Source organism: Leptodactylus fuscus, chromosome 10, assembly GCF_031893055.1.
Source record: "Leptodactylus fuscus isolate aLepFus1 chromosome 10, aLepFus1.hap2, whole genome shotgun sequence".
Lineage (NCBI taxonomy): Eukaryota > Metazoa > Chordata > Amphibia > Anura > Leptodactylidae > Leptodactylus > Leptodactylus fuscus.
In genome coordinates this window covers 19,469,741-19,496,922 of record NC_134274.1, presented here as the reverse complement: position 1 = coordinate 19,496,922, position 27,182 = coordinate 19,469,741, and the positions used below count along the sequence as shown (strand labels likewise).

At 42.4% G+C, this 27,182-nt stretch overlaps 1 protein-coding gene across 1 annotated transcript in view; it reads left to right on the top strand.

The window, feature by feature from the left end:
* The window catches only part of DNTT (DNA nucleotidylexotransferase), a 162,329-nt gene that overhangs the window by 16,293 nt on the left and 118,854 nt on the right, over positions 1 to 27,182 (top strand). Inside the window, exons 3-4 of the mRNA XM_075258488.1 lie at positions 14,118 to 14,234; positions 26,029 to 26,199. Coding sequence (XP_075114589.1) covers positions 14,118 to 14,234; positions 26,029 to 26,199 — 288 coding nt within the window. The remainder of the gene's footprint in view (positions 1 to 14,117; positions 14,235 to 26,028; positions 26,200 to 27,182) is intronic.

The following is a 27,182-nucleotide window of genomic DNA, read 5'->3' as shown; positions in this document are numbered from 1 at the left end:
GTCAACCAGAAAATTTCTGCTTCAGGAATTTGAAGCAGAATTTTTTTCCTTGTCAAACACAGACAAGGATTTTGATGCTAAATTTGAAACTGATCATGACACTGAAAGTGCATGCAGTGCATCGGCATCCAGTCGCGGCCTTCCACTCCGGATTAGGCCCAAATGAATGGGCCTAGTCAGCAGGGAGTGTCGCGTTGTGGAATCTGCCATAAGAAAGGGCATGTCGCAGAATAATAAACCCATTAAATTCAATGGGAGGCGGTTTTTTTGAGCCGGATTCTGACGCGGATTCCACATCAAAATCCTCCCAATAAAACTCCGTCTGAACCCGACTTTAAATTCCGTGCCAACAGTAAAGGTAGCATTTTCCGCCTCCCATTCATTTCGATGGGATTTCTCAGGCGGAATCTTTCCGTAGAATGTTCAGGAAGCTTATTTTTCCGCCATCTGAAAAAAAATCAACTATTGCCTCCCATTAAAATGAATAGGAGGCAGATTTCAGCGTTAAAATTCAGTGTCAAAATCTGCAGCAAAGTCCTACGTGTAAACTTACCCTAAGGTATACTATGTGGGGAGAAGTATGGGGGAATCTGTGTCTTCCAATTTTCCCAAAAATTTGAAAAAGTTAATCATCTAAGGCTCCGTTCCCACGGAGTAACACGCCGCGCATTCAGACACGTATACACGTGTCAGTGTGAGCGCTCAAAACAGATCCCCATTTACTTCAATGTGTGCCAGCTCACACGCACTACATGTTGAAATCAATGGGTTAAAAAGCCTCCCATTGAATGGGATCTGTTTTGAGCGCTCACACTGACACGTGTATACGTGTCTGAATGCGCGGCGCGTTACTCCATGGGAATGGAGCCTAAAAATGTAATTAATTTTAACAATCTTTTTCGCCTTTGCCTTTGCTTCTCCTTTGCTTGCCCCTGTTCAAATGTCATCCTATTTGGCAGTACCGGTACACTATACCGTAGTACAAGCTACTGTGTTATTTTTTTTCTCACCAAAAAAAAGAAAAACAGGCACAGAAGGAACTTTCCAATTTTTTGCACGGCAGATATTATGAGACTTCATTTCTGTCTTGTATTAACATCAATGAGAGATATTTTTTCAGATCCTCTGATAGATCAGAATAATGGAAGACAAAGCTCAGATGAAGAGGAGGGGGCGTAGTTTGCCTGAACTGCTTAGGGCACCAAAATACCTTTTCCCAGCCCCGCTGGTTATGTACAACGCTCTATTCAAGTACTTCTGTCACATTACTACAGTTCTTCATTTAATAGATGTCTGAATTTTCTTCCTCCGGCCTGGTTCAAATTTCAGATTTGTATTACAGTTGGCGATAACAATGTCGCAGGTTGAGATGTTGGTGTTGACTTTGAAGGTGTTGATTGGTGAGAAGAAGGTGTTGGAAAAGTTTGTAGAAGTCACATTGCTGCTAAAACCATATAGTCAGGGAATGTTATGTGCGCCCCAGTACAATAAGTCACACATTGAGTATTTATATGTAGAAAGAGGACAGGAATTTGTAGCTCTGCTAATTTTAGACCATAAGTACACCTCATGACTTAAAGAGGTTATCCAGATTTTGAAAATTAATTGCTTATCTTAAAGGGGAATGTCCAAATTTTTTTCCCTCAGGACAGGCCATAAATGTATGATCGATAGGGGGCCGACAACCTGCCTGCCCCCAGCCCGATTCTCTGTACGGAGCCACTTCCAGTGCCCATCCTGTTAACAATATGGGTCTGTCCGCTGTATAGCATGGCACCTTCACTGCACTGACTTCAATGGGATCTGTGCTGCATCGGGCCACTATACAATGGACGGAGCTTTCTGCATCCAGCCCTGTATTGTGTACTGGACAGGCACCAAAAGTGGCTCAGTACAGAGGATCAGTACCTTTTACCAACACTTCTCTATCGCCGTACTTTTAATACACTGCGATACCGATATCGGCTGCAACTAAAAGTATGGTGTATCCAAAAAGAGAAAAAGCCCTGGCCAACACATCCTAGTCTTATACATTGATCTAGTGCTTCTAAGCAAATTCTACAATACTGAACATGAGGTTCTTAGTATACATATTGATCAAGGTGAGCAAACAATGCGTGACGTGCAACCAGTGTCAGGAGCTTTGCGCACAAAAAAAGCCATTCTGTGGGAGCTTCAATGGCGGGACCCCCCGATGATCTAAATTTGATAGTCTGTCTTAGAATAGAGATGTAGTTTAGGGTGAGCACAATATGGCTGAACTACCCCTCCCCTGAATTAACTTGGAGGCCATAATACAGAGAGAGGTGTGTTTTTGTAGTGTAAGGTTCATTCTAAAGAGGTCGGTGGCAGATGGGCTCACACAATTTGATCAAATTATTAACCAAGAACCTCATTTAGGCTGAGTTCCAACATTGCAGATACACAGCTTTTTTTCATTGCAGATTTTGCTGTGTTTTTTTTTAGCCAAAGCCAAGAATGGCTACAAGAGGAATGGGAAATATAGGAAGTTCTTGTACTTCTACCATCTGCTCAATCCACTCCTGGCTTTGACTCAAAAAAATGTAGCAAAATCTGCAACAAAAAAAGCTGCGTTTTTGTAATGTGGGTCCTTAGCCTCACATGTATTGTTATATACAGCAAGCATATCAGTAATTCTAGTAGTGTTGTTGCAATTTTTTGTGATTGTGTTCTCCGCGCAGTTGAATGAATGAGTATGAACCACAACACAGATAGGAATAGGATCCTGACTCTGGCTCTGGGCATTTGCATAGGGCTACAGAAATTGATAGGTCAGGGTGCTATCTTTTAAAAACAAATGGATATGGTCAAAAACCGGTGTTTTTCAGGGGTTAACATACCATTGGCGCAACCTATGCAGGTGCACATAGTGTCTATCAGATTGCCCAAACTGATGAATTTCGTGCCTAATGATTCTACTGGTGGATTATAAACGGGAAACAAGGGGCCCATAACTGTCCTTGCCCAGGGGCCTTCAGTTGTCTATGTCCACCTCTTATGTGTCAGTGGGGCTCTGGTGTAGCATCTATCTCGAAATCCTCTACTTAGGCCCCAGATATCGATATATATATATTCCATAAGTACATACAGTAAGTGTTCTGATAATTCTTTCGCCCTCTCTATAAAATCTATCGACATAATGCACAAGGTTATTTATTTCTTTTATTACTTTTGACCTTTTTTTTTCTAATAAGACTTTCTGGAAATCCCTGAAGCGAAACCCAAGCATATTTTTTGCTCTTTAATATCGGTGCATGTGGAACATATCCAACGGGATTTTGAGCAGCTAGTTAAAGTGGTCTGTCAGAATCCTAAAAAGGGATTTAATGGAACCGTTTCTTGATTTTAGTTAAATATCAGTCATAAGCTACTTTCCCTCAAACGCTTTAGATCCTAAATTCCCTTGGAAGTAATGAAGTATTTTGCCTCTGGGATGTGAACATTTCTTTCTGTTTTAGGACTTATGCATGGATGACTGGGGGCTGAGTTTTATGTTTTTTGATATATATGACCAAAATAAAAGTGGAATGGTGTGTTATGCATGGATTTATGGAGAAGCCATATTTTAGTATGTGTAGTGCTTCTCCGTGGTTCAAGCAATGGGGCACACAAATAAAATCTTTCAGCATCTCGTGTAGAACTGGGAACAGTACATTGCTTTGAAATTATGCTAATCCCGAAACCTCCTGTGTTCTCTCCTCCGCCATCTCTCTCAACTCATTTCCATACACTTTCAATCCTTTCACACTTAAATACCCATTGCAGTGAATTATAGTGTTTAAGAAGAGCCGCATCTGAACATTTCAGATGTATTTTACTTTTCCCACAAAATATTCTTAGTATCGGTTTAATTTTTCTGACCTCTTTATAGGACATGTTAGATTCAGGTTAATGATGGTCAATTAAAATGGAGTAAAGTCTCAATTACGGTGTAGTGAGTGTATGCCGGCACACAAAGTCCCCCATGAGTCAGTACTGTGGAGTCACCAAGACTCTGCTTGCCATCTAGTTACTCCATTGGGTGCTGTATGAAAGTGATATTCTTCCCTAGGTGTAATGTTAAAGAGGTTTTCGGGAAAAAAAAATGATATGCCAGAAAAGGTCAGTTAGTGGGATTAATAGGTTAATAAGCGGACCCAAGTATCTCTGTCAGTGCTTTGAGTGATTTCTTGTTTTCTTTGTGAGCTCCTGACATCTTCTGCATTTGTTTATGTAGGCATCTTTCTGTTCTGTGTTTTCTTACAACTACTATGATGCCTTGTACCACTCAGAGCTGACTCACACCACCTCCCTCTCTCACTCCCTCCCCTCCCTTTCTCACTCACACCTCCTGTATCACCCACTACTAGCCCTTCCTAACTAACTCAACCCTACCCCATCATACTTACCTGTCATCCAGACAGGATCTTCTGGGCATAGGACATCACTTCATCTAGGCAGACGGCACCTCCTCTTGATGTCTGCCAGCCGCCCAGGCCTACGTAATAGAGCTGGAGTACCAGCATGCGCAGTAACTGGCACACCGGCTCTATTGCGCAGGTGTAAGTGGCCAGCAGACATCAAGCAGATCCAGATGAAGTGACGTTTGTGCCCAGAAGATCCAGACTGGAAGACAGGTAAGTATGATGGGGTTAGTATTGGTGATGTTCCATTTCTGGAAACAGGGAATCACTGGAAAATCAGAAAATGTGCTTTTAGTGGTCACATGACTGCCCCAGGTGATCTAGATAATTATAGATTTTGGGTACAGTAATTTAGAAGGTAGGGTGGGGAGGGTGTTTAGCTTAGAAGATTTTAAACATCAATTTAACCCAAACAACCCCTTTAACTTATGTACTTTTCTTTGCACTTCAAGCTCAACAGCTAATACCTTAGGCTTAGCACCTTAAAGCAAATTAGTACATGGCCAGTACACAGGTGGCACAGGGATGACATACATCTGCCGCCTGTACTGTACAATCAAGGCTGGCGGCACGTACACAGTCACATGTATGCTGCCTTAGCCTAATACTGCAGTAGAATAGAAGCTTTCTATCACAACCAAAGAACTGTATTCACATGAGTAAAAGTCAGTATTTCTCTATATATGTCCTATATGATTCTGTGGCTATTTCTAAATGAGAGAGAGACATTTATAGAGCAGATTCTCCTGTTCTTACTGTGTGCATGACACCCAGTCTCCACTTACCATCACAGACAGGACTTTAAACTACAGATATAACATACAGAGTGCAAACTGCTAAAAACAGTGTCCATAACCCAGCCATGGTTTCCTTGGCTACAATAAGAAAATCATGGCTGGTGTAACGGGGTTAGCTCAGGGATCGCTGTCTTGAGCACTTTTTGGCACAAAAATGAAACTCCAATCAGCCACGTATGGTGCAACTGGCCGCAACCAGTTTTATTACGATTTTTCCCAGGCAAAACAAAACATAAATAAATGCAAAATAAAATCCTAGCCGTCCGGCTTCTACCTTCAACACAGGTTACCTAACTATGAGAGCTGGGCCTTTTGCACAGCTCCCCAAACACAAAACAGCAGTATTACTTACAAGTATTTTCCCCAGGAGTAGACAGAGCCATCTTCCTTTGGGCTGTCTGCCCCTTTTATACAGACACTTTCATAAAACCAGGAATTACCCCACACATCTCAAAAACCTGGAGTGGTTGAGTGGAGTATAGACACACCCAATACTCCTACTCCAGCAGCCAGAACATTTTACCAGGGTTTTGATCAAATCCTTCAGCAAGGAACACCATTTATTTTTCAGCTGCATTTAGATCATATAAGACAGGAACCTGGGAGAAATGTATACTCCTTCTACCACTTTTCCCCTGGTCCTATCACACTGGGTTCAAGACGAAAGACAGTCACCACCAAGATATGTGAAAAAACTTTGAAAAGCTGCAAAATATATTTGTATGTACAAATAACTTAGCCTAAGTTAGTTTCTTTGTCTGCACTGACTAGGAGTGCACTGGAGAAGAAGCTGAACAAGACAATTGCTACATCTGTATTGCGGTTTGGGTATCATGTCCAGCATAAACTACAGCTACGACCCAATGGACAGTGATGGATTGTTGAAATAACTGCTTTTAGTTAAGTACAAATTTTTGGCAATGGTTTTTGTCACCAGGCTGTGGTCCATGTTAACAATTTTAGTTTTTGCTAGGGTTGCATTTTAGCCGTAATGATCTGATCTTGGTTGACCAACGGAACAAATTATTAGAATTTTAAGTAATTAAAAAAGGGAGTGAAAAGTTCTATACATTACGATAGGGCTGTTTATCATAACCCGAAATATTCAAATTTCTTAAGGGTCTACCTACTTATACGACGCTGTCATCTTCCCGCAGAGCCTGCAGAGTTTACTATTGATTTAGATCAAGAACTGATGTGGTTCAAAGGTCATTTCCGCCCCATACACATTGCAATTTGCAGCCAATTAGGTCTAAACCAGCCTAATTGCCTGTCAAAATCACACCCAGCGTGGACACCTTTACTATATTCCGTATCCACCTGGAGAATTACGAAGTTACCTAATGAGGTGTCCAAGTACTCGGAAATATGTAGAAAAGCAGGTTGTCTTTGCTGTGTAGAGGAAGTCACCTGTTCCCGAGGTGAATAAAAAAAAAATAAAAAAATTCTTTATTCCCTTAGTGTATGTCTGCGTTAATTGGCTCCCATGTGCAAACAGCCTGCACACTACAGAAAGAAGATTTAAATATTGAAAATGTTGCGGAACATATGCTCGAGATATATAAGATGTCCCCAGGATTTAGGGCAGTGCATTAGTAATTTACAAGGTGGCACAAACAGTGGCATTATTAGCGCAAAATATAAAAACTTCTAAGAATCAACGGGATGAATCGACGGATCACATGGGGAGTTCTTAACAGTATTTATGAAATAAGTAACTAAAATAATGAACAAAAATTCTCCTACCTGTTTACCTCTACTTTTTGTTATTGGGTAGAAGAACGAGCAGTAGGCACTCGATGGGCTGCCATATGGTGCTTAGTACGCCACCGTTTTATGGAGATATTTTTCCCTACGAGCATTGCTTTTACGGGGTAATGTCTTCATAATGTAGTAGGAAATAAAGCATGCTAAAAGTTTTCGTATTTTGAAGAAAATTGGAATCGGTAGAAAAAAAAACCTCTGGCATGTAGCCAAATAGTAGGGCCAAGAGTCAACCGATGGCATGTTTCTATACCTACCAACTCTTCTAGATTCAGGCATGGTGCCTACACACATAATCAGAGGCATAGAGGCAAGACATATGGGGAGGCAACCTGCAGAAGGGGTATGGCTAGGTAAAGGGATGGGGCTATATTGAAAAAATTTCTTCTCACACTACAATCTCCTTCTTCCAGGACAGTGCTTCGGTAATGTTGGCTCTCTGGAAAGTCCGTTCCAAGGCAATAGTGTTCAGTGAAGTGGTTAAAAGGATATTGTGTGGGGACAGGAGATCACCTCTCTCTTCTTCCCTAACCACTCAGTGAAATACATGCCAAGTCATCGGTATATGTTAGGGATAGAACTGAGCACCCGTGGAGGGATTAATTATAACATCCCTGATGATCCATATAAGTAAAGGGATTAATAATAGAGAAAGGGCTGCTCATTGGAGAGATGCAGTATCTGTGCAACCTATGAGAGACTATGGATGAGTGGGTGTGAGCGGGTGGGGGTATGGAAGAGAAAAAAGAGCATACCTGTTTTAAAAACACCTGACTGGGCCCCCCGTCACCATTGGGCCCTTGTGCAGGAGAACATCTGAAGACAGATGTAGGAATTATGCTTGGTCCCCAAGGCTAACTTCTGTAGGTCTGACGCCGGGGTGCCTGGTGGCGCTAACACAGGAAATGCCCATGTTGCAATGCTTTCCAGGAGGTTACGGTAACACCGGCAACTTTTGGCATGTAACTTTAAGCAATGCTATCTGTGCATAGAAAATGTAGAAATGCTCTTCATAAAAAGTTACGGTGACTATCACACTAGCACATGTCGTATAATTGACTACATTCCCCCGGACACACACACGTCATCTTTTATACAGCTGTCATGTACAATGGACATATCAACAAGAGTATGTATTCGTAAGAGATAATGCAGAAAACTTTGCTAATCCCACGTCTTACTGGTAATATCCAATACACAGGACATTCATTCAATTAAAGATGAAGGAGACAGAACATCCAGAGTCTTTTCAGCAATAGGCTGCAAACTTCAATATTAAAGGAATACCATCACTGAAAACTTCAAATATAGAGGATGATAATGAAACAGAATGGAAAAAGCTAAGACACAGCTGAACCCAAACTTGAACTGAAAAGTCTGCTGGTTCAACTTTTTTTTTCCAAAGTGTGTTCCTTCATTTTCAAGCAGATAGTTATAGATAAAATGAGATAGAGCTGACATTTTGCCATGTGTGCCATTTAATCGCGGCTTAATGGGCACACTGCATACATTCATACATTGTAGCAGCAGAAAAGGTGGGCGCTGTTACTTGAAGGGGAATATATCATTATATTAAACTTTTTTTTCTATCATATCCAAAGGATATGCCATGGATGTCGGAGAGGTGCGGGTCTCTGGGTTTTGCACCATCTCCCGAACAGGTATCCCCTTTCCACCTAGTTAGGAGGCCACTGACGCATGGCATGTGCTGCTCATGTGCATGCATTTTGGTTGTACTCTGTCACTGTCAGGTATTTTGTGTATTTCTTTGTCACGTTAAGTATTTTGGTGATATTTTTTGGATAGAAGGCAAAGCTATAGTTCTTCCAGAGTGCGCTCTTTGTTCCTGGAATTGATTGTATCTAGTCTGGCTTTTATACCTGAAAGCTGCTACACAACTTCATACTGACCATTGGCTTGATAGTGGAAAAAAACCTTGTTTCCTGACTCTGATTCCAACATAATCTCTAGGAACTGACCCTTGGCTTGATACAAGAAAACCTCTTTTCTGATTCTGATTCTCATGTGATCGCTAGAAACCGATCCTTGGCTTGATACCAGAACACCCCTTATTTAACTAATTCTGGCTCTGACATGATCTTTAGGAACTGACCCTTAGCTTGATACCAGAAAAAACCCTTGTCTCCTGACTCTGCCTCAATCTTTTCCTCCTGAACTGACTACTGGCCTGCTGTTAACTTCTTATGTGTCAAACACTGGTACAGTATAGTAGTGTGTGTATATTTCTACAAGTTGAAGTTCTTCATACACCAGAGTAGTGGGGCCCGATTACCCTGTCCTTCATTAGGCTAGTCTGGGGGGTTGCACTGATGTTCATGTGAGGCATCTTGCCTCTATACACCACTTCGAGGTAGGGGGGTGAATGGACAGTTTGGTGTTCAAGTATGTGGCTCATAGTTACATAGTAGATGAGGTTGGATGAAGACATCAGTCCATCAAGTCCAACTTATAACTCCTGTTGATCCAGGGGAAGGCAAAGAAACCTGCGCTCTATTTATTTCTATTAGTTGTGGAAACAGTCAAACCAGCCTTTCCATTTATTCCGCCTTTGGTCGTGACCGCTAATGTAAGGATTGGGTTTCAGTTTTGGGATAACCCCTGGTTATACCATAAATGTCTATGATGGAATTTAGAATAACTTCACTTTTTTTAAAATTACATTATTTGGAAGTTGAATATTTGTGGAGAAAGAATAAAACAAAAAGAAGAGTTGGTGGTGTTCCTATCAGTGATAGCCATACGTGTGTGTGTGTGTGTGGGGGGGGGGCTACTAATGACCATGTAAGACCCCCAACATGATGACTGCTTCTAAGCATAGAAAGACATAAGTGACAAGTTATACATCCTATAAAATTATACATCAATCTGTTCAGCTCTTTCAGCTCTATAACATGCCGCATGCAGGTTGCAGGGCATTTTACTTGTGACAGGTTCCCTTTAACAGCGTTCAAACATCAGTAAAATACAAAGAAGAAACATGAAAGAAAAATAAAGCATATGACGTAGGCTATGTGATTGTTCGAATGAAATCAAGATTACTATCCTGCAAGGAACACAAAAAAAGAAACGGCAAGAGCATGGTAAGGTTAAAGCAGAATACAGAGCTAAAGCAAACAACCTATAGGAATATTGAGTAGATGGCTGCATAAATAAACAGGTGGAATAAAGGTTTACCCTGTGTGGTTTCTTCCATGTCTACGCTTTTGACTCTCTGCTCTGACAACTCTTTGGTCTTTGGGTCAGCTTGCAGCTATAATGGGTACACGATCCGCTGTCTGTTATACTCAGTTACCCCTCCCTCTCTGTCCATATACTATACTCAGAGACCCCCTAATACTTCGCCATTTTCATTATGAAGGTTAATTTATCCCTAATTGTCTACAAAGGCGACAGAATCAAGTTGTAACATGATTAGGTAAAATGATATAGCCATATTTAACTTGGATCTCATAACTTGTTGCAGTGTCAAGTCACCAAGTCAAGTTAAGGTCGGCTATTTATTTAACGCTTTGTGTGTCAAGTTAAAGATTTAACTCTCGAATAGTCGGAGAACACAACCATTTGCCACTTGGTTATATAAGGATCTAATTGTAGTTAGCGTTAGTGCATGCGTGCAGTGGTACATGAACCAGAAGGGGATCTTGGAGTGAGATGATGTGCATGTGGGGCATCTAATATAGACTTATAGTAGTTTTATTCCCAGGTTTAGGGTCTGAATTTAGTGCTCTGGGTCTGGTTTGAGATCTGAATAATTTTAAGGGTCTTGTCTGCGATCTTTAGCAGAACCTTCCCAGGCCACTACACAGTGTACAGAGCTGTATGAGTTCCCATATACAGTGGCTGTAGAGGAAAAGTCCCATCGGCAGGAATATTAGAGTCGAGTCTCCACTGATCTGTTATTGATGACTTATCCTGGGATGGATATTATATTCTTGGACAACTCCTAGACATTACATTAGTACTTTTTATGCCTCATGCGCACGACTGTAAAATCTGGTCCATACATGGGCGAGATTTTCCCTATAATCTATCCCAGATTAGTCTCTCCATGGAGTGTGGTTGGGAATTCCAACCAATATGTGGACTGGATTTTCCAATCTTTATTCCTCCATGTACATGGGGCTTTAGGTTCCCTTATGATAACATGTTGTTTATTTGCAGAAGGGAACTTTTAGTATTCCGTATCCAAGCAATTCCAACATATTGAAATCTGTAATCCTCTTGACAAAATCCTGTGTACACCCCTGTCAGTAGACACCTAAAGGACAATGCATTCAGACGTTCCCCATTCTGAAATTATTGCTGACATGGCAGAACAGATGGCACGGTAAGGCTAGGCTCACGTTTGCATCAAAGTCTCCACAACAGATTTCACCAAAAATCGGCAGAAAAATCCAACCTGATGGACACTCGATGGACCCCATTATAGTCTACGGGTCTGTGGATGTCCATGGATAACCTATGTTTTAGCAGATGGTCTCTCCTGACGCAGTCGAATGAAGGAGAGCCCAGTACAAGTGTGAACCTCGCCTTATATACACAATAACTTCCTTCGAGGTCAGATGTACTAATCTTTTCCTCTTAAGTTTGTAGAATTATCTCTTCTAAACCATTTCCACTAATGAACCCATTGTCCAAGCAGAACTCCATAATGAAGGTGTCATCCTTGGCGATGTCCCGCTATGAAATTGCCCTTTTACTACGGCGTGACATGCTTGATTGTATAAATATTTTTTAATTAGCTTTCTATTTCTAAAGGTCACCTTATATTTACGGCCATATTACCGGCCATTATTTTTCCTGTGCTGCAAATCACTTGTTTTTGAAGGTTAAGCGAGTTATAATTTTATTCATTTTTTCCAGGATCCTTGCACATTTATTCTGTATTATTTGATCCTCACTAAATTTTCATTGTTGCACTTGCACTCAAGCAGCATGAAGTCATGAGTAATATTTCTAATGCAGTATATTATTCAAACCCCAAGTGCTCCTTAAGGGCCTTTGTTATTTTTCTTCCATTTATTTGGCAAAAAAAACGGTTCTACCTCCCTGATTTTCTGCATGATTAAACTGGCTTTAGCAAAATTCACAGAAAAAGCAAACTCTTAAATAAAAAATGATTTGTAGATTTTGTGTTAATGTGATCAATATCATTAGAATTTACAGTAATTAGTGGTGTTCGTTTAGCTCTATGGCATGATTAGGCGCTATATATATATATATATACTCAGATTTTTGCATGTAGTTTTTGAAACTGAAAACCAGGTGTGGATCATAAGAGGAGAAAAAGTTTAAGGCCGGGTTCACACGGAGTATTCTGGCTCGTCATTTGGTACGTAGATGCCGTGGGAGGATTTTCGGGCTGTATACGCTCCCATTGTTTTCAATGGGAGCCGGTACCGTACACGCGGCGCTATTTTGGAGCCGCCGCAAAATCACGGCTGCAAAATAGCGCCGCGTGTAGGGTACCGGCTCCCGTTGAAAACAATGGGAGCGTATACGGCCCGCAAATCCTCCCGCGGAGTCTACGTACCAAATGACGAGCCAGAATACTCTGTGTAAACCCGGCCTAAGGGTAGAGGCACACAATGGGTAGAATTTACTAAAACAGCTACACTAGTTTTCTGAGGTTATAAGTGGTGCATTTTTGGTATATGTTTGACTATGCCAAAAATATATGGAACAGGGAAGAGATCAAGGTGGGTCAAGGCAGAGATGCCTTTGAGCTAACAAACTTACTACGCACATCAGAAAACTGTTGTGAGACCCAGATTGGTGTAGATTAGTCAACTTTGCATGGGACCTTGTTAGATCGAAGACCCATCATGCTACTTGACTGCTTTGACTTTGGCCCACTTCCAAGGGCGTTGTCTAAATAGTCTCCCCCGTTTGCACCAGGGTTCTTGTCTTGGCTGGTGGTAAACTATGAGGTCTTGGAGTTGTCCTGGTATAGGCGGTGGCTGTCCAAAGGCCAAAGAGACACTGATGCGAAGTGTAAAGAGTGGCCAAGTATGGGCCAAATATTTGTGGCAGGAAACAGTTGTGCAAAGCCGCAACAAGCCAAGAGGTGAGGATGGGCAACTCAGATTTACAGGTCAGAGACAGGCAGAGGTCATACATGGAAGGTCAGTAGAACAGGATCATAATCATCAGCAAAGTTGAAAAAGAAGACAAGATCATGAGTCCAACAAGTCCAGCAAGCTTAGAGCACCAGTGTTACAAAGATGCATCTTTGATGAATTTTTAAGATGTCAGAGCCTCTTAACTCTAATTCAGGCTCATTTGGGGGGAATGAACCAAGACTCTCCCCTTGTTTTTAGCCATGTGTTTTTGCAGGTAACCATGTAAAACTGAACGACCAATAGTTGTACAAGCTATAATCTATAAATGTAAGTGCAAACACTGGCATCGTAAATAACAGCTGCTACTCGTTTTTATTTACACTCACTCCTTGAAAATTGTTGCATGTGTATTATATCTGTGGAAACACCGGTGTTTTCCTGATAGCCGTGATAGCGAACCTATGGCATGCTTGCCTGATAATATTTAGCTTGTTTTGTTTGTGTGGCGGGTAGTAAGCCACATGTATAGTTAGGTTATCATTTCTGTCTAGTTGCTCGGACGAGCAGGTTTTTGTTTTATTTTTGCCTGATGCTAAGGCTGTATTTTGTTGTGCTCATTTATTTATTTTCCTGTTTTTTCCTAAATAAACCATTTTATTTTGCATATTTTGTGTCTCTGTCTATGACTGTTTGGGTCCGCACCACTGCTTGTACCAAGCTACCTCCATCACAACACTAACACACTTGTCTGTTGAAAGTTCTGACTTGCATACATTAATTTATCACTCCCTGTTTTACCATTACACAGTCACTTTTGACATGGGTATATTTAAGGTCAATCACCGCGGATTGTACTGTCGCACGCGTGAAGTTAATTGCATGAAATTGCAGACCTCTTTACTAAGACCATGGGGATAACAAGTGGAACGGTCTCATAGAGAGTTCATTCGACTATAAATGTTAACCGGCCATCTGTGTATTTCTGTATGACGGGGACATTGGATTTTTATAACATTCTTGTCGTTCTTATATATATTTTTTCACCTCAGGTCCAGGAAGATTGTTCTGCCAGTTTCAATCCTTCGGCCTCTTCATCATGTGTCCATGTGTCTCCATATGCGTGTCAGAGACTGACTCCGCTGCAAGACATCAACAGAATATTCACGGTAATAATTATTGGCCACATTGTCATCAAAAAGGCTTGCTAAAATAATGATATAGCAGGCAGTAGAGTGGAAAAAAAGCGAACTCAGGGGTCAGGTTTATCCCAGTGAAATAGAATTTCATTGTGATTTTCTAAGCCACGTCTCAGCTGTGACTGGAACTGGCAGGGACAGAAATATTCCATTTAATTGTATAGGGCTTATCTGGGCAGGATTTTACAAACACTTGGGAATCAATAGCGAAAATGATTTCTGCATTCTTCCACTACGGGGTTGTTTTTCATGTTCACAGCAACATGTATTTTCCAAGGATTATTCTACAATCATCTAAATTTGGAGTTGCATTGATATTCGCCCAGCCATAATCTTAATGTAGTTATTCCAACGTGTCAACTTTTCACGCCATAGAAAGAAAGCGCCCCCCTGTCTGGTTCCTCCCAATGGTTGTTCGAAATTCTGATTTGCCTGAAATCCATAGGCGATGTTCTACTCTAGCGACAATCCCTTTCAGAGGTATACTTATTATAGCTATCTGGCTCATTTTACTGTTATTGAGTGCTAGCAGAAGACAATGGTTCAGCCGATGATAATCTGGAAGATTACTACCTTAAGGCGTCCCGGTGTTCAGGCTTCGGCTATGCAGTTTATACTTGCTATGCAAAGCCGGGACATGTTCTGCATTGTGGGATATTGAGGTCACAGCACGCATGGCTTGCTTTGCAAATAAAAACAGATTTACGGGGACAAGACCAATTTTCCTATTCTCTAGTAAATGCACCCAAAGCCATTTATATTATTATCCAGTTGGGCATTAAATGCTTTATGTTGGCATACGACAGACCTGGTGGGTAGGAGTTCAAGGCGACGTAGCTATTGTTTCGTGGCTATAACACATCGTGAAAGAATTTGATGCCGCTATCTTTGAAGCAATTTACCATTTATATATGATGTAAAATTTAATTACAGACATAAAAGGACAATTTATTCCGGTCTTAGCGAGAGCTTTTCCTATATTTCTTCCTTTCAATAAACTGATTTTCATTTAATTCTAGTGTATTGTGCAGATCACGTTACGTTATAATGAGTGGTATTGATTTCCAGCAGCGAGATTCATTACCGTGGTACACCTTTTTTAGTCAAATCAGCCCAAATACTTGAAAGGAGCCGCGTAATAACTGCATAGCAGAGAAAATACTAGATTACAGTTACAGGTCCTTGCCAAATTGTTATTGCTTTTAGTGTAAAGACAATCCCGAATGTGGGTGAAGATTTATGTAGGTTTGGACTTGTATTTTACGGCCAGCCATTGGCTTCGGTAGGGCCCTAGTATACCTTGAACCGCCTGATCCCAATGCAAAATTTGTATTGGGGCTCCTAAATAACTTTGCACCATTGATAAGACTGGTATATTTTATGGGGCAGAAGGATCTAAGTCCGGGCAATGAGTGTTATCTCTGCACCCTCTATAGCTACGTCCTGGTTCATATACATAAAGTTTCATATGGAGACATACAATGGCCCAGATTGACTATTTACTGGTATAGACATCTATGGTGTAGTGTGGTGCAGTGAATATTGTTCAACTTCCTAGTGTTATGTCAGTCCAGGTAGCTGCAACGGGGCTAAGGAATAGCAGTAGGGAATCTCGCCCTGCACTACTCCCACTAGCTATCCCGGTCCCTGCCTCACGGGTGTGGGTCGGCTGTTCTCAGGCTAAGCCTGACCCCGACAGCTCCTCTCTCACTGATACCGTAGGCCTAGAGGGAAGTGGGAGAAGGAATGCCCTATAAGACCTCTAGGGACTGGAGACTAAAGGGGGTCACCCCTAACGAACAAGTGAAGCTGCTACTGACAGGGACTGACAAGGGTGTGCGCTGACTAACAACACAAGCAGCACACAGGAAACATGTGGGAAAGGTTCCCCAAACCAATATGGGAAGGAACCTTACACTAGGAAACAAACACAGTGAAACTGAGTAGAAATCAAAGGATAAGGCAATTCACTCACACAGTCAATTACACACAGAGGGAGGATTGGTGAACACAGAAGGGAAAACACAAACACCAACTCGTTCACCCAAACCTCCCAAAAACCAACCACGGAACTTCCTCTATCCAAGATAACCACCTACTCCTCCTGCTAAGGCCTAGCTCTGTAAAAGCGACACTCAGCACAGAACCATGGGAGGCATGGGTTTAAATACAGAGTAGAGACCACTCCTCCCAGGTGCAAATGGGAGGACAGACTAATCAACCAGGAAATAAAGCTGCCTACCAGCAGTGCGCGCGTGCAAGTCAGAAGGTGTGCACCAATACCCACGACAGGACAACCCCGCAGCGCCAGGATGCCACCCCAGACACTGTGCAGCCAAAAACTCCCCAGGTAAGAAAAATAGAAAGTAATGAACCTAAATACTCCTAACACCTAGACATGTGGGTGTCTATTCTCAAAAATAGGGGGCATGGCTTAAATGTTTGATGGTGCGCCAACAGTACAACAAAATTTTCATTGGCTTAGAAGGAAATTCGTAGAAAGAACGATCATCCTACATCCAGTGTCATTGAACATGTATGGCTAGTCTAAAGAACGGCATTGGCTAATATGGACTAGAGATGAGTGAGTAGTATTTGATCGAGTAGGTATTTGATCAAATAGTCGAATATTGAGGTCTAATTTAGAATTTTTGAATATTTCACTACTTGCTCATCTCTACTGTATACGTTTTTTTTTTTGTTTAATGCCTACTTTGTTCTAGTTCCTGTCCCATCTCCCCTGCATAGTTATTGGTGTAAAAAAAAGAAAGCACCAAGGAAGGTGGGAGGGGAATCAAATTTTTATTGCGTTTACCGTGTGGTATTCTACCGAGTACGAGTATTTCGAATACCGTAGTATTTGATCGAATACCTACTTGATCGAATACTACTCACTCATCTCTAATATGGACTACATCTATATGGCTGTGTCCGAGAGATGATCGGTCACCAGTCAATCGTATCAACATCAATATCAATGTTTGAGCATTGAACATTAACCTACTTCTCTGGATTTTGTATATATGGCCACCATTACTGCAGCTCAAGCAAGTTATTCCACCAAATGGTGACATCAAACATTCCTCCTGTATTCTATACGAAGGCAATGAAAAAGAGATTGTTCGCCGGGGAACCTGCTAACATGCTTGTTGGTTGTAAAGAAGATTTCTTTGATACATAATGCAAAATACACAGAGTGCTTTTTCTTTCCGAGATTTTACTCACTTCGGATATGTGTAGTAAATGATGGGAATCAAACACAAGTGAACCAAATTTCTTCCAAAATATGGAAATGTACTTGAGCATATAGGTAGATAATAAAAGAAAATTAATCAATGTTAACAGCTTTAGAATCAAAATAAATCATAGGATTATAATACATATAAGACATATGCCAGTCCCGGACATAGATTGTAATTCTGGTGCATGGGAGTGTGCCAAAATTATAAAGAGGCTGGGACCCCTAACGGTGTTATCCCTACCCATAGTATAGAGAAAACTTGGGGGATCATTGGGGGTCTGCCCACTGAAACCCCCGCACTGATTAGGAGTATGGGGGAATTTTGTCCCCTGCTTCCAAATTGGGAAGACTCATTCATGTCAATGGGATTGCTGGACTTGGCACTTCTCTTACTTGCCCCAATAATAAATTTTGTGCATTATGATGTCACTTTAACTAATCTCCCTTCCAGGCTGATAAACATACAGTAGAAGTGTTGAGTTTGAGGTACGTAGTAATATTCTTGATGTAAAAGAGTAATATATCTATTAAAAATATTTTATGCCAAGATTTTAGTGCAAAGTATGCCACAGAAGTTCCCCTATATCAGTGTCATGGAAACACTTGGTATATTGGGACCTTGGATCTAAAATTGGAATAAAATATGTAAAAATCAGAGTATGGCGTCTACAGAAATTATGATTACCAATAGATTTTACAGCAATAACTATCAATGATTATAAAGTCTTTTGGGTATTTTGATAACCTTTACATCTATAAATGCCTTAAAGAATTACCGAGAAGGTTTCCTTGCAACTAAGTTTATCACAAATTGTTCGCCTTCCATAATCCAAATTTTCACCTCTACACGCTAAGGAAACTTGCCAGTAAGTGTTTAATTTCCCTGCAGCGCCTCTACAGGGGGGGGTGAAGCATTACACAGTGCACTTTCAAATACATGGACTGTTTATGTAATGCAGGGCAGGAGCGCTTCTCCAGAATAAGATATTTTTTTTGTAGCGGATATCCACTTTGTATTCTCATCTATTAGGTCTGAATTATGGTATAGAAAAATGGCTTTTCTAAGCTAGTTAACCCTTTAAAATGGGTTGTGTTGTTATGGAAAATTATTCTCTATCCACAGGAAAGGGAATACGTGTCCAATCATTGGGGTCAGATTGTTGATTTCCTCAATGAACAGGAGGACGGGGGAACAAAAGTGCCCCTAAAGCTTCTTTGTGAATAGAGTGCCAGTGCGTTTGCATCACCAGCACTCCATTCACTTATATGGGGCTTCTTGGACTGTAATCTCCAGCAGCGACTGTAGCCCCATAGTAGTCAATGGAGTATAGGTCATGCAAGCGCACTGGTGCTCCATTCACAAGGAGGCTTTAGGAGGGCTTTTAGTTCTCTGTCCTCCTGATCACTGGTGGTCCCAGTGGTCAGGCCCCAATGATCAGACACTTGTTCCCTATTCTGTGTCCATAACAACACAATACCTTTAAGTCAAGTCAAGTCAAGATGGTTGTTCCCGCCATCTTGGAGAACTAACCCAGATCTTCTGTGGATATAGGCTTACTCCAACCCTTCTGCCTCTTCATGTCATCTCAGACAGACTGGACAATGTTGATATCAGGGCTCTGTGGGGGCCATATCATTATATCCTCCAAAGGGAAAAGGCCACACCAAATATTAAAAGAATTTAGATTTCTTATTCCTTCCTTTCATTCATTTCATTTCCTTAATTGACACAAACATTCTTACTTTGCACCATTTTTTTTTCCACGCCTACCTAAAACTTTTGTAAAGTACCGTATATTCCAAATGGGAATCCATGATGTGATACATTGTTGTTGCAGTAGAGACGGACGCCGGCACACTTCACCCGCCATATTAAAATACTTTATTTACTTAACTTTATTAAGCTAACTTTCAGAAATACTGTCTGAATTTGTCACTTTCAAACCTTGGCAGCAAATATATTGGAGTAGCAACAAAAATTGAATCTCTCATCCTTCACTTAGTCATTTTTACTCCTTTCGAATCTTTATCTTGCAGTGAAAATTTAGGGAAGGCGCAGATTAAATACAGCCGTGATTATTTACCAAATACTTTCTTTCATTTATCATTTTAATATGTACGTGTGTTTTGTAAGGCTTTGAATATTTTACTCCGCGCTGCCAAGATAATTTATACTTTCTTAGTTTGCATCATGGATTTAGATCTTACACATGAATCAATCCCAATTACCCATAATAGAGCAGTCCGCGTAACTATAGCAGTCTGCCTGACTTAACGTCACGTTTTTTTTTAAATGTATTTCTCTGATTTGATTATCTGAAAAACACCTAGACGTCTGCTGCTATTTTAGACAAGCAGTCATATTGTATATATATCACCACAAATCAGGACGGGGACCCTTAGTGCCCCAGTAAGGTCAGCACTTCTAATCTGCAGTGCAGAATTTTATGTATCTTTGCAGTCTTTAGACTCAAAGGAAATCGCCTTCTTCTATCTTTATATTATTTTTGGGTCCAAACTTCTTAGATCATAGGAATTGTTCTGACAATAAACTACATACTTGCCTGTATCGTTTCTGCCTGGTTCCCCAATGGTCTCCACTTCTTGCTGCAGCAATGACATGTTGACACAGCAATATGCGACTGGTTGCAATTAAAAGGAACCTGTCAGGTCTATTTGGGACAAGTCCTTATAGATTGGGGTTTAGAGTCCCAAATTGTCCTGTTTTGAATACATCTGTGCCCACAATTCAAAAACAAACATCTATACTTACCTAGAGATTGTTCTCTTTGATGCTGCCAATGCCTGTGCAGTTCTTCAGTGAAGCTTCAGTGAAGCTTTAGTGAAGTTTACTGTGCATGTGCTGGAGGTACGGCGCATGCGCACTGTAGTTGCGGTGTACTTCTCTGGTTCCAGTGAAGAACTGTGCAGGCAGAACTGAACGAATACGCAGCGTAATTTTGTGCCTGTAATTTTGCGGGCGCAAAATTACGCAGCACATACGCTCGTAACTCCCATTGAAATCAATGGGATCTTTTTGAGCGCGCAAACACTGACACGCCGTATACGTGCCAGATCACGCTCCATTTTACTACATGTGAACTCAGCCTTAGATACACTTATCCCATATCCACAGGATAGAGAATAAGCATCTGATCACTGGATTACAAACTGGTCCCAATCGAATGCCTGTCATGTGTTTAGGGGATAAATGTCCATATTGGGACACCCCCTTTAAGTCTTAATGAATCTGCCCTGTCATGTCTCCTCTAGGGGCCATTTTGGAAACTTTTATGGCTAAGATAGTCATATAAAAGAAATCTCTATAATAATATGCAAATTTTGGATGAAGCATTTCCTATAATTGATACATTTTTAAATCTAATTTAGAATACAATTAACTAAAAATTGATATAAAAAGCAGTAAAGAAGCTTGTAGTAAAAGTTTGGGAAATAGGAAGATATTAGAGATGAGCGAACACTAAAATGTTCGAGGTTCGAAATTCGATTCGAACAGCCGCTCACTGTTCGAGTGTTCGAATGGGTTTCGAACCCCATTATAGTCTATGGGGAACATAAACTCGTTAAGGGGGAAACCCAAATTCGTGTCTGGAGGGTCACCAAGTCCACTATGACACCCCAGGAAATGATACCAACACCCTGGAATGACACTGGGACAGCAGGGGAAGCATGTCTGGGGGCATAAAAGTCACTTTATTTCATGGAAATCCCTGTCAGTTTGCGATTTTCGCAAGCTAACTTTTCCCCATAGAAATGCATTGGCCAGTGCTGATTGGCCAGAGTACGGAACTCGACCAATCAGCGCTGGCTCTGCTGGAGGAGGCGGAGTCTAAGATAGCTCCACACCAGTCTCCATTCAGGTCCGACCTTAGACTCCGCCTCCTCCGGCAGAGCCAGCGCTGATTGGCCGAAGGCTGGCCAATGCATTCCTATGCGAATGCAGACTTAGCAGTGCTGAGTCAGTTTTGCTCAACTACACATCTGATGCACACTCGGCACTGCTACATCAGATGTAGCAATCTGATGTAGCAGAGCCGAGGGTGCACTAGAACCCCTGTGCAAACTCAGTTCACGCTAATAGAATGCATTGGCCAGCGCTGATTGGCCAATGCATTCTATTAGCCCGATGAAGTAGAGCTGAATGTGTGTGCTAAGCACACTCATTCAGCACTGCTTCATCACGCCAATACAATGCATTAGCCAGTGCTGATTGGCCAGAGTACGGAATTCGGCCAATCAGCGCTGGCCAATGCATTCTATTAGCCCGATGAAGTAGAGCTGAATGTGTGTGCTAAGCACACACATTCAGCACTGCTTCATCACGCCAATACAATGCATTAGCCAGTGCTGATTGGCCAGAGTACGGAATTCGGCCAATCAGCGCTGGCTCTGCTGGAGGAGGCGGAGTCTAAGGTCGGACCTGAATGGAGACTGGTGTGGAGCGATCTTAGACTCCGCCTCCTCCAGCAGAGCCAGCGCTGATTGGCCGAATTCCGTACTCTGGCCAATCAGCGCTGGCCAATGCATTCTATTAGCCCGATGAAGTAGAGCTGAATGTGTGTGCTAAGCACACACATTCAGCACTGCTTCATCACGCCAATACAATGCATTAGCCAGTGCTGATTGGCCAGAGTACGGAATTCGGCCAATCAGCGCTGGCTCTGCTGGAGGAGGCGGAGTCTAAGATCGCTCCACACCAGTCTCCATTCAGGTCCGACCTTAGACTCCGCCTCCTCCGGCAGAGCCAGCGCTGATTGGCCGAAGGCTGGCCAATGCATTCCTATGCGAATGCAGACTTAGCAGTGCTGAGTCAGTTTTGCTCAACTACACATCTGATGCACACTCGGCACTGCTACATCAGATGTAGCAATCTGATGTAGCAGAGCCGAGGGTGCACTAGAACCCCTGTGCAAACTCAGTTCACGCTAATAGAATGCATTGGCCAGCGCTGATTGGCCAATGCATTCTATTAGCCCGATGAAGTAGAGCTGAATGTGTGTGCTAAGCACACACATTCAGCACTGCTTCATCACGCCAATACAATGCATTAGCCAGTGCTGATTGGCCAGAGTACGGAATTCGGCCAATCAGCGCTGGCTCTGCTGGAGGAGGCGGAGTCTAAGGTCGGACCTGAATGGAGACTGGTGTGGAGCGATCTTAGACTCCGCCTCCTCCAGCAGAGCCAGCGCTGATTGGCCGAATTCCGTACTCTGGCCAATCAGCGCTGGCCAATGCATTCTATTAGCTTGATGAAGCAGAGTGTGCACAAGGGTTCAAGCGCACCCTCGGCTCTGATGTAGCAGAGCTGAGGCTGCACAAGGGTTCAAGCGCACCCTCGGCTCTGATGTAGGAGAGCCGAGGGTGCACTTGAACCCTTGTGCACCCTCAGCTCTGCTACATCAGAGCCGAGGGTGCGCTTGAACCCTTGTGCACACTCTGCTTCATCAAGCTAATAGAATGCATTGGCCAGCGCTGATTGGCCAATGTATTCTATTAGCCTGATGAAGTAGAGCTGAATGTGTGTGCTAAGCACACACATTCAGCTCTACTTCATCGGGCTAATAGAATGCATTGGCCAGCGCTGATTGGCCAGAGTACGGAACTCGACCAATCAGCGCTGGCTCTGCTGGAGGAGGCGGAGTCTAAGATCGCTCCACACCAGTCTCCATTCAGGTCCGACATTAGACTCCGCCTCCTCCAGCAGAGCCAGCGCTGATTGGCCGAATTCCGTACTCTGGCCAATCAGCACTGGCTAATGCATTGTATTGGCGTGATGAAGCAGTGCTGAATGTGTGTGCTTAGCACACACATTCAGCTCTACTTCATCGGGCTAATAGAATGCATTGGCCAATCAGCGCTGGCCAATGCATTCTATTAGCGTGAACTGAGTTTGCACAGGGGTTCTAGTGCACCCTCGGCTCTGCTACATCAGATTGCTACATCTGATGTAGCAGTGCCGAGTGTGCATCAGATGTGTAGTTGAGCAAAACTGACTCAGCACTGCTAAGTCTGCATTCGCATAGGAATGCATTGGCCAGCCTTCGGCCAATCAGCGCTGGCTCTGCCGGAGGAGGCGGAGTCTAAGGTCGGACCTGAATGGAGACTGGTGTGGAGCGATCTTAGACTCCGCCTCCTCCAGCAGAGCCAGCGCTGATTGGTCGAGTTCCGTACTCTGGCCAATCAGCGCTGGCCAATGCATTCTATTAGCCCGATGAAGTAGAGCTGAATGTGTGTGCTTAGCACACACATTCAGCTCTACTTCATCAGGCTAATAGAATACATTGGCCAATCAGCGCTGGCCAATGCATTCTATTAGCTTGATGAAGCAGAGTGTGCACAAGGGTTCAAGCGCACCCTCGGCTCTGATGTAGCAGAGCTGAGGGTGCACAAGGGTTCAAGTGCACCCTCGGCTCTCCTACATCAGAGCCGAGGGTGCGCTTGAACCCTTGTGCAGCCTCGGCTCTGCTACATCAGAGCCGAGGGTGCGCTTGAACCCTTGTGCACACTCTGCTTCATCAAGCTAATAGAATGCATTGGCCAGCACTGATTGGCCAGAGTACGGAATTCGGCCAATCAGCGCTGGCCAATGCATCCCTATGGGAAAAAGTTTATCTCACAAAAATCACAATTACACACCCGATAGAGCCCCAAAAAGTTATTTTTAATAACATTCCCCCCTAAATAAAGGTTATCCCTAGCTATCCCTGCCTGTACAGCTATCCCTGTCTCATAGTCACAAAGTTCACATTCTCATATGACCCGGATTTGAAATCCACTATTCGTCTAAAATGGAGGTCACCTGATTTCGGCAACCAATGACTTTTTCCAATTTTTTTCAATGCCCCCGGTGTCGTAGTTCCTGTCCCACCTCCCCTGCGCTGTTATTGGTGCAAAAAAGGCGCCAGGGAAGGTGGGAGGGGAATCGAATTTTGGCGCACTTTACCACGTGGTGTTCGATTCGATTCGAACATGGCGAACACCCTGATATCCGATCGAACATGTGTTCGATAGAACACTGTTCGCTCATCTCTAGAAGATATCTATTACTGAAGAGGATGGGGGTGTTATCTACGCACGGTTATTTCGGCTCTCCCTATTATATAAGCAAATAAAAAATCAGATTAAACCTCCAGTCACAGCTAAGGGTGCGATGTGTTTTTCATGTATAACTGCTAGTCCAACACGTCGGATACATATAAACCGGGCATTGATTTGGCAATGCTATTTTATTGCAGCTATATTTTTTGGAGATCTATTTCTAAAGTTGCGTGCCCTCTGGACATAGAAATGAAAGATGCCTGAAGAAGGCCCAGATTAACACTACCCCTGTGAAAACTGACAAATCGGAGCCATAAAAAGTTGTTACCCTTCCCTTCACCTAAGAGACATGATTCATAGGCTTGGTATTCACAAAGCTGACCTCCAGACACGGCACATCCCTGTAACATATGTTTATGCTAGGAAAGGTCACAGGCAGCAGTGTGAATTCAATCTTACCTGGTCACCTTCATCTTGACATCGGCAGGAATATAGACGTGATTAATTGGGTAAGGTTTTACATGACAGATGATATTTTTATTATCGAAAAGGAATAAAAAACTGTAATACAAGTGTTAGATGTTATATACGATTATCTATTAGTATCTATTATTTTATCCAAATATTAGGAAAAAACATTGAAAAATGTGATTTTAGGTAAACTAACCTAAAGCGCCACTCCGGAGAAAAGCTCTATTTCTTTTGTTGCTGTTTGTAATGGGCATTGAGTTTCTAGGAGCTGTATGTTCTTAAGAAGGAGGATGCCGAGGCTGGAATTGGTGTAAGTATAGACACATAGTGACTCACAGCAGGAGCTGTCATGTTTGCGGTCTCATAGACTCGCGCAGAGTCCAGCCATCAGTTCAGTGTAATGTATGTGTACCCTGAGAGCAGCCGTAATATTACCGGTGACTGCTGGGTAATACTGGAGGGTGTCAGATGTCTGTGGAATGGTCACCCAATATTAGACAATTTTATAAGAAGAAAGAATAACAGGGTCATGAAATAGAATATTTATCATCGATTTGTTACATTAAATTCATTCCGGATTCCATAAAAGTTTGGATGCCAATTGTGGCATTGTTTTATGTACAGTACCTCATTACTACTCCAGCCTGACTGCTGCTACTCTGGTAATAGAAGAGACATCATAATGATGAGACTACGAGATGCTCTAACATGTAGATATGATCATTTATGTAATCCATGGAGGGTTATCAGACCTACAGGATGGAGCCGCTCCCAGTCTCATTATATATATAAGGTCTTTTCTGATGCCGGGAGTAGGAGTCTGGGCAGTGATGCAGATGTCCGATACTCTGTCTGCTGCAGTCAACACAGTATTTGTACCTCTCTGATAGTGGGAACATCCCGGGACTAGACAAGTATGGTCTAACCTATGCTATGTGAAAGGTGAACATTAGAAACATCTGGTATGATTTTCTTTATTATCTTCCTTTATAGGATTCCCTTGATATTTTAGCAGAAAATTATGAATTTTGGGAAAATAAAGGTCCCATGGTGTCATTTCGGAGATCATCCTCAGTCCTGAAATCACTCCAGTCTCCTATTGGATCCATTAATGACTTGGAAGGTTTGCCACTCATAGGAGTTGAGATGAAATATATCATAGAGGTAAGCCATGTATGGCTGGGGAAGGGTACTATGCACATGGGAAGTGTCAGACTTCACTATGGCTACATCATTGGCACCCCCAACTTCCCAAACGTTCCATATTTGCCAGCAATCTTCAGAACCAATCTGTAACGGAGACCTTTTTTACCCTATGGCCCCGTTCACACGGAGTAACGCGCCGCTCATTTAGACACGTAAACACGTGTCAGAGCGAGGCGCTTCAAAACAGATCCCATTGACTTCAATGGGTGCCGCCTTATGCGCGCTACACATTGAAATCAATGGGAGGCTTTATAACCCATTGATTTCAATGTGTAGCACGCGTAAGCCGGCACCCATTGAAGTCAATGGGATCTGTTTTGAAGCGCCTCACTCTGACACGTGTATACGTGTCTAAATGAGAGGCGCGTTACTTCGTGGGAACGGAGACTACATATGTATAACACAGGTGCCATATTTGTGGCAGAGAAGGCCAATTCTTGGAGGATAAATGAAGTCACATTAGATTAAGTCGTAACTTATTAAACTTTACTAGAATCTGTGCAGTGACATATCGAAAAATGTAATCTCGACATTCCCAGACTGTCTGACTCTTTACTACCGCTCTGCACCATATCCTCAGCTCATGAAGAAGCAGCAGCTGCAGTTTTCTATGTCACTGCTCTTACCTCGCTTCTTGATTCTATGGCCCCACTTACCCTTTATAGTACTAAGCAAATCACAAGACAACCCTGGCACACGGCAGGCTGACAGGGTTGCTGAATAGCAAAGGAACAAAATCTACAGTAAGGATGATCTGAATACATAGAACCGAGAAGTTTTAGTTTATAAGTCAGGATTACTTCCAGTATCGGAAGTACCACCATAGGAGCTGTGGCATCTACCATGGGGACCACGACCTTAGGGTTTTTTTTTAATAGGGCACTACCTGCTTTATTACTCTGGTAGGTAAGGGCTGCAATTTGCTTTCCATTCCCCACCTC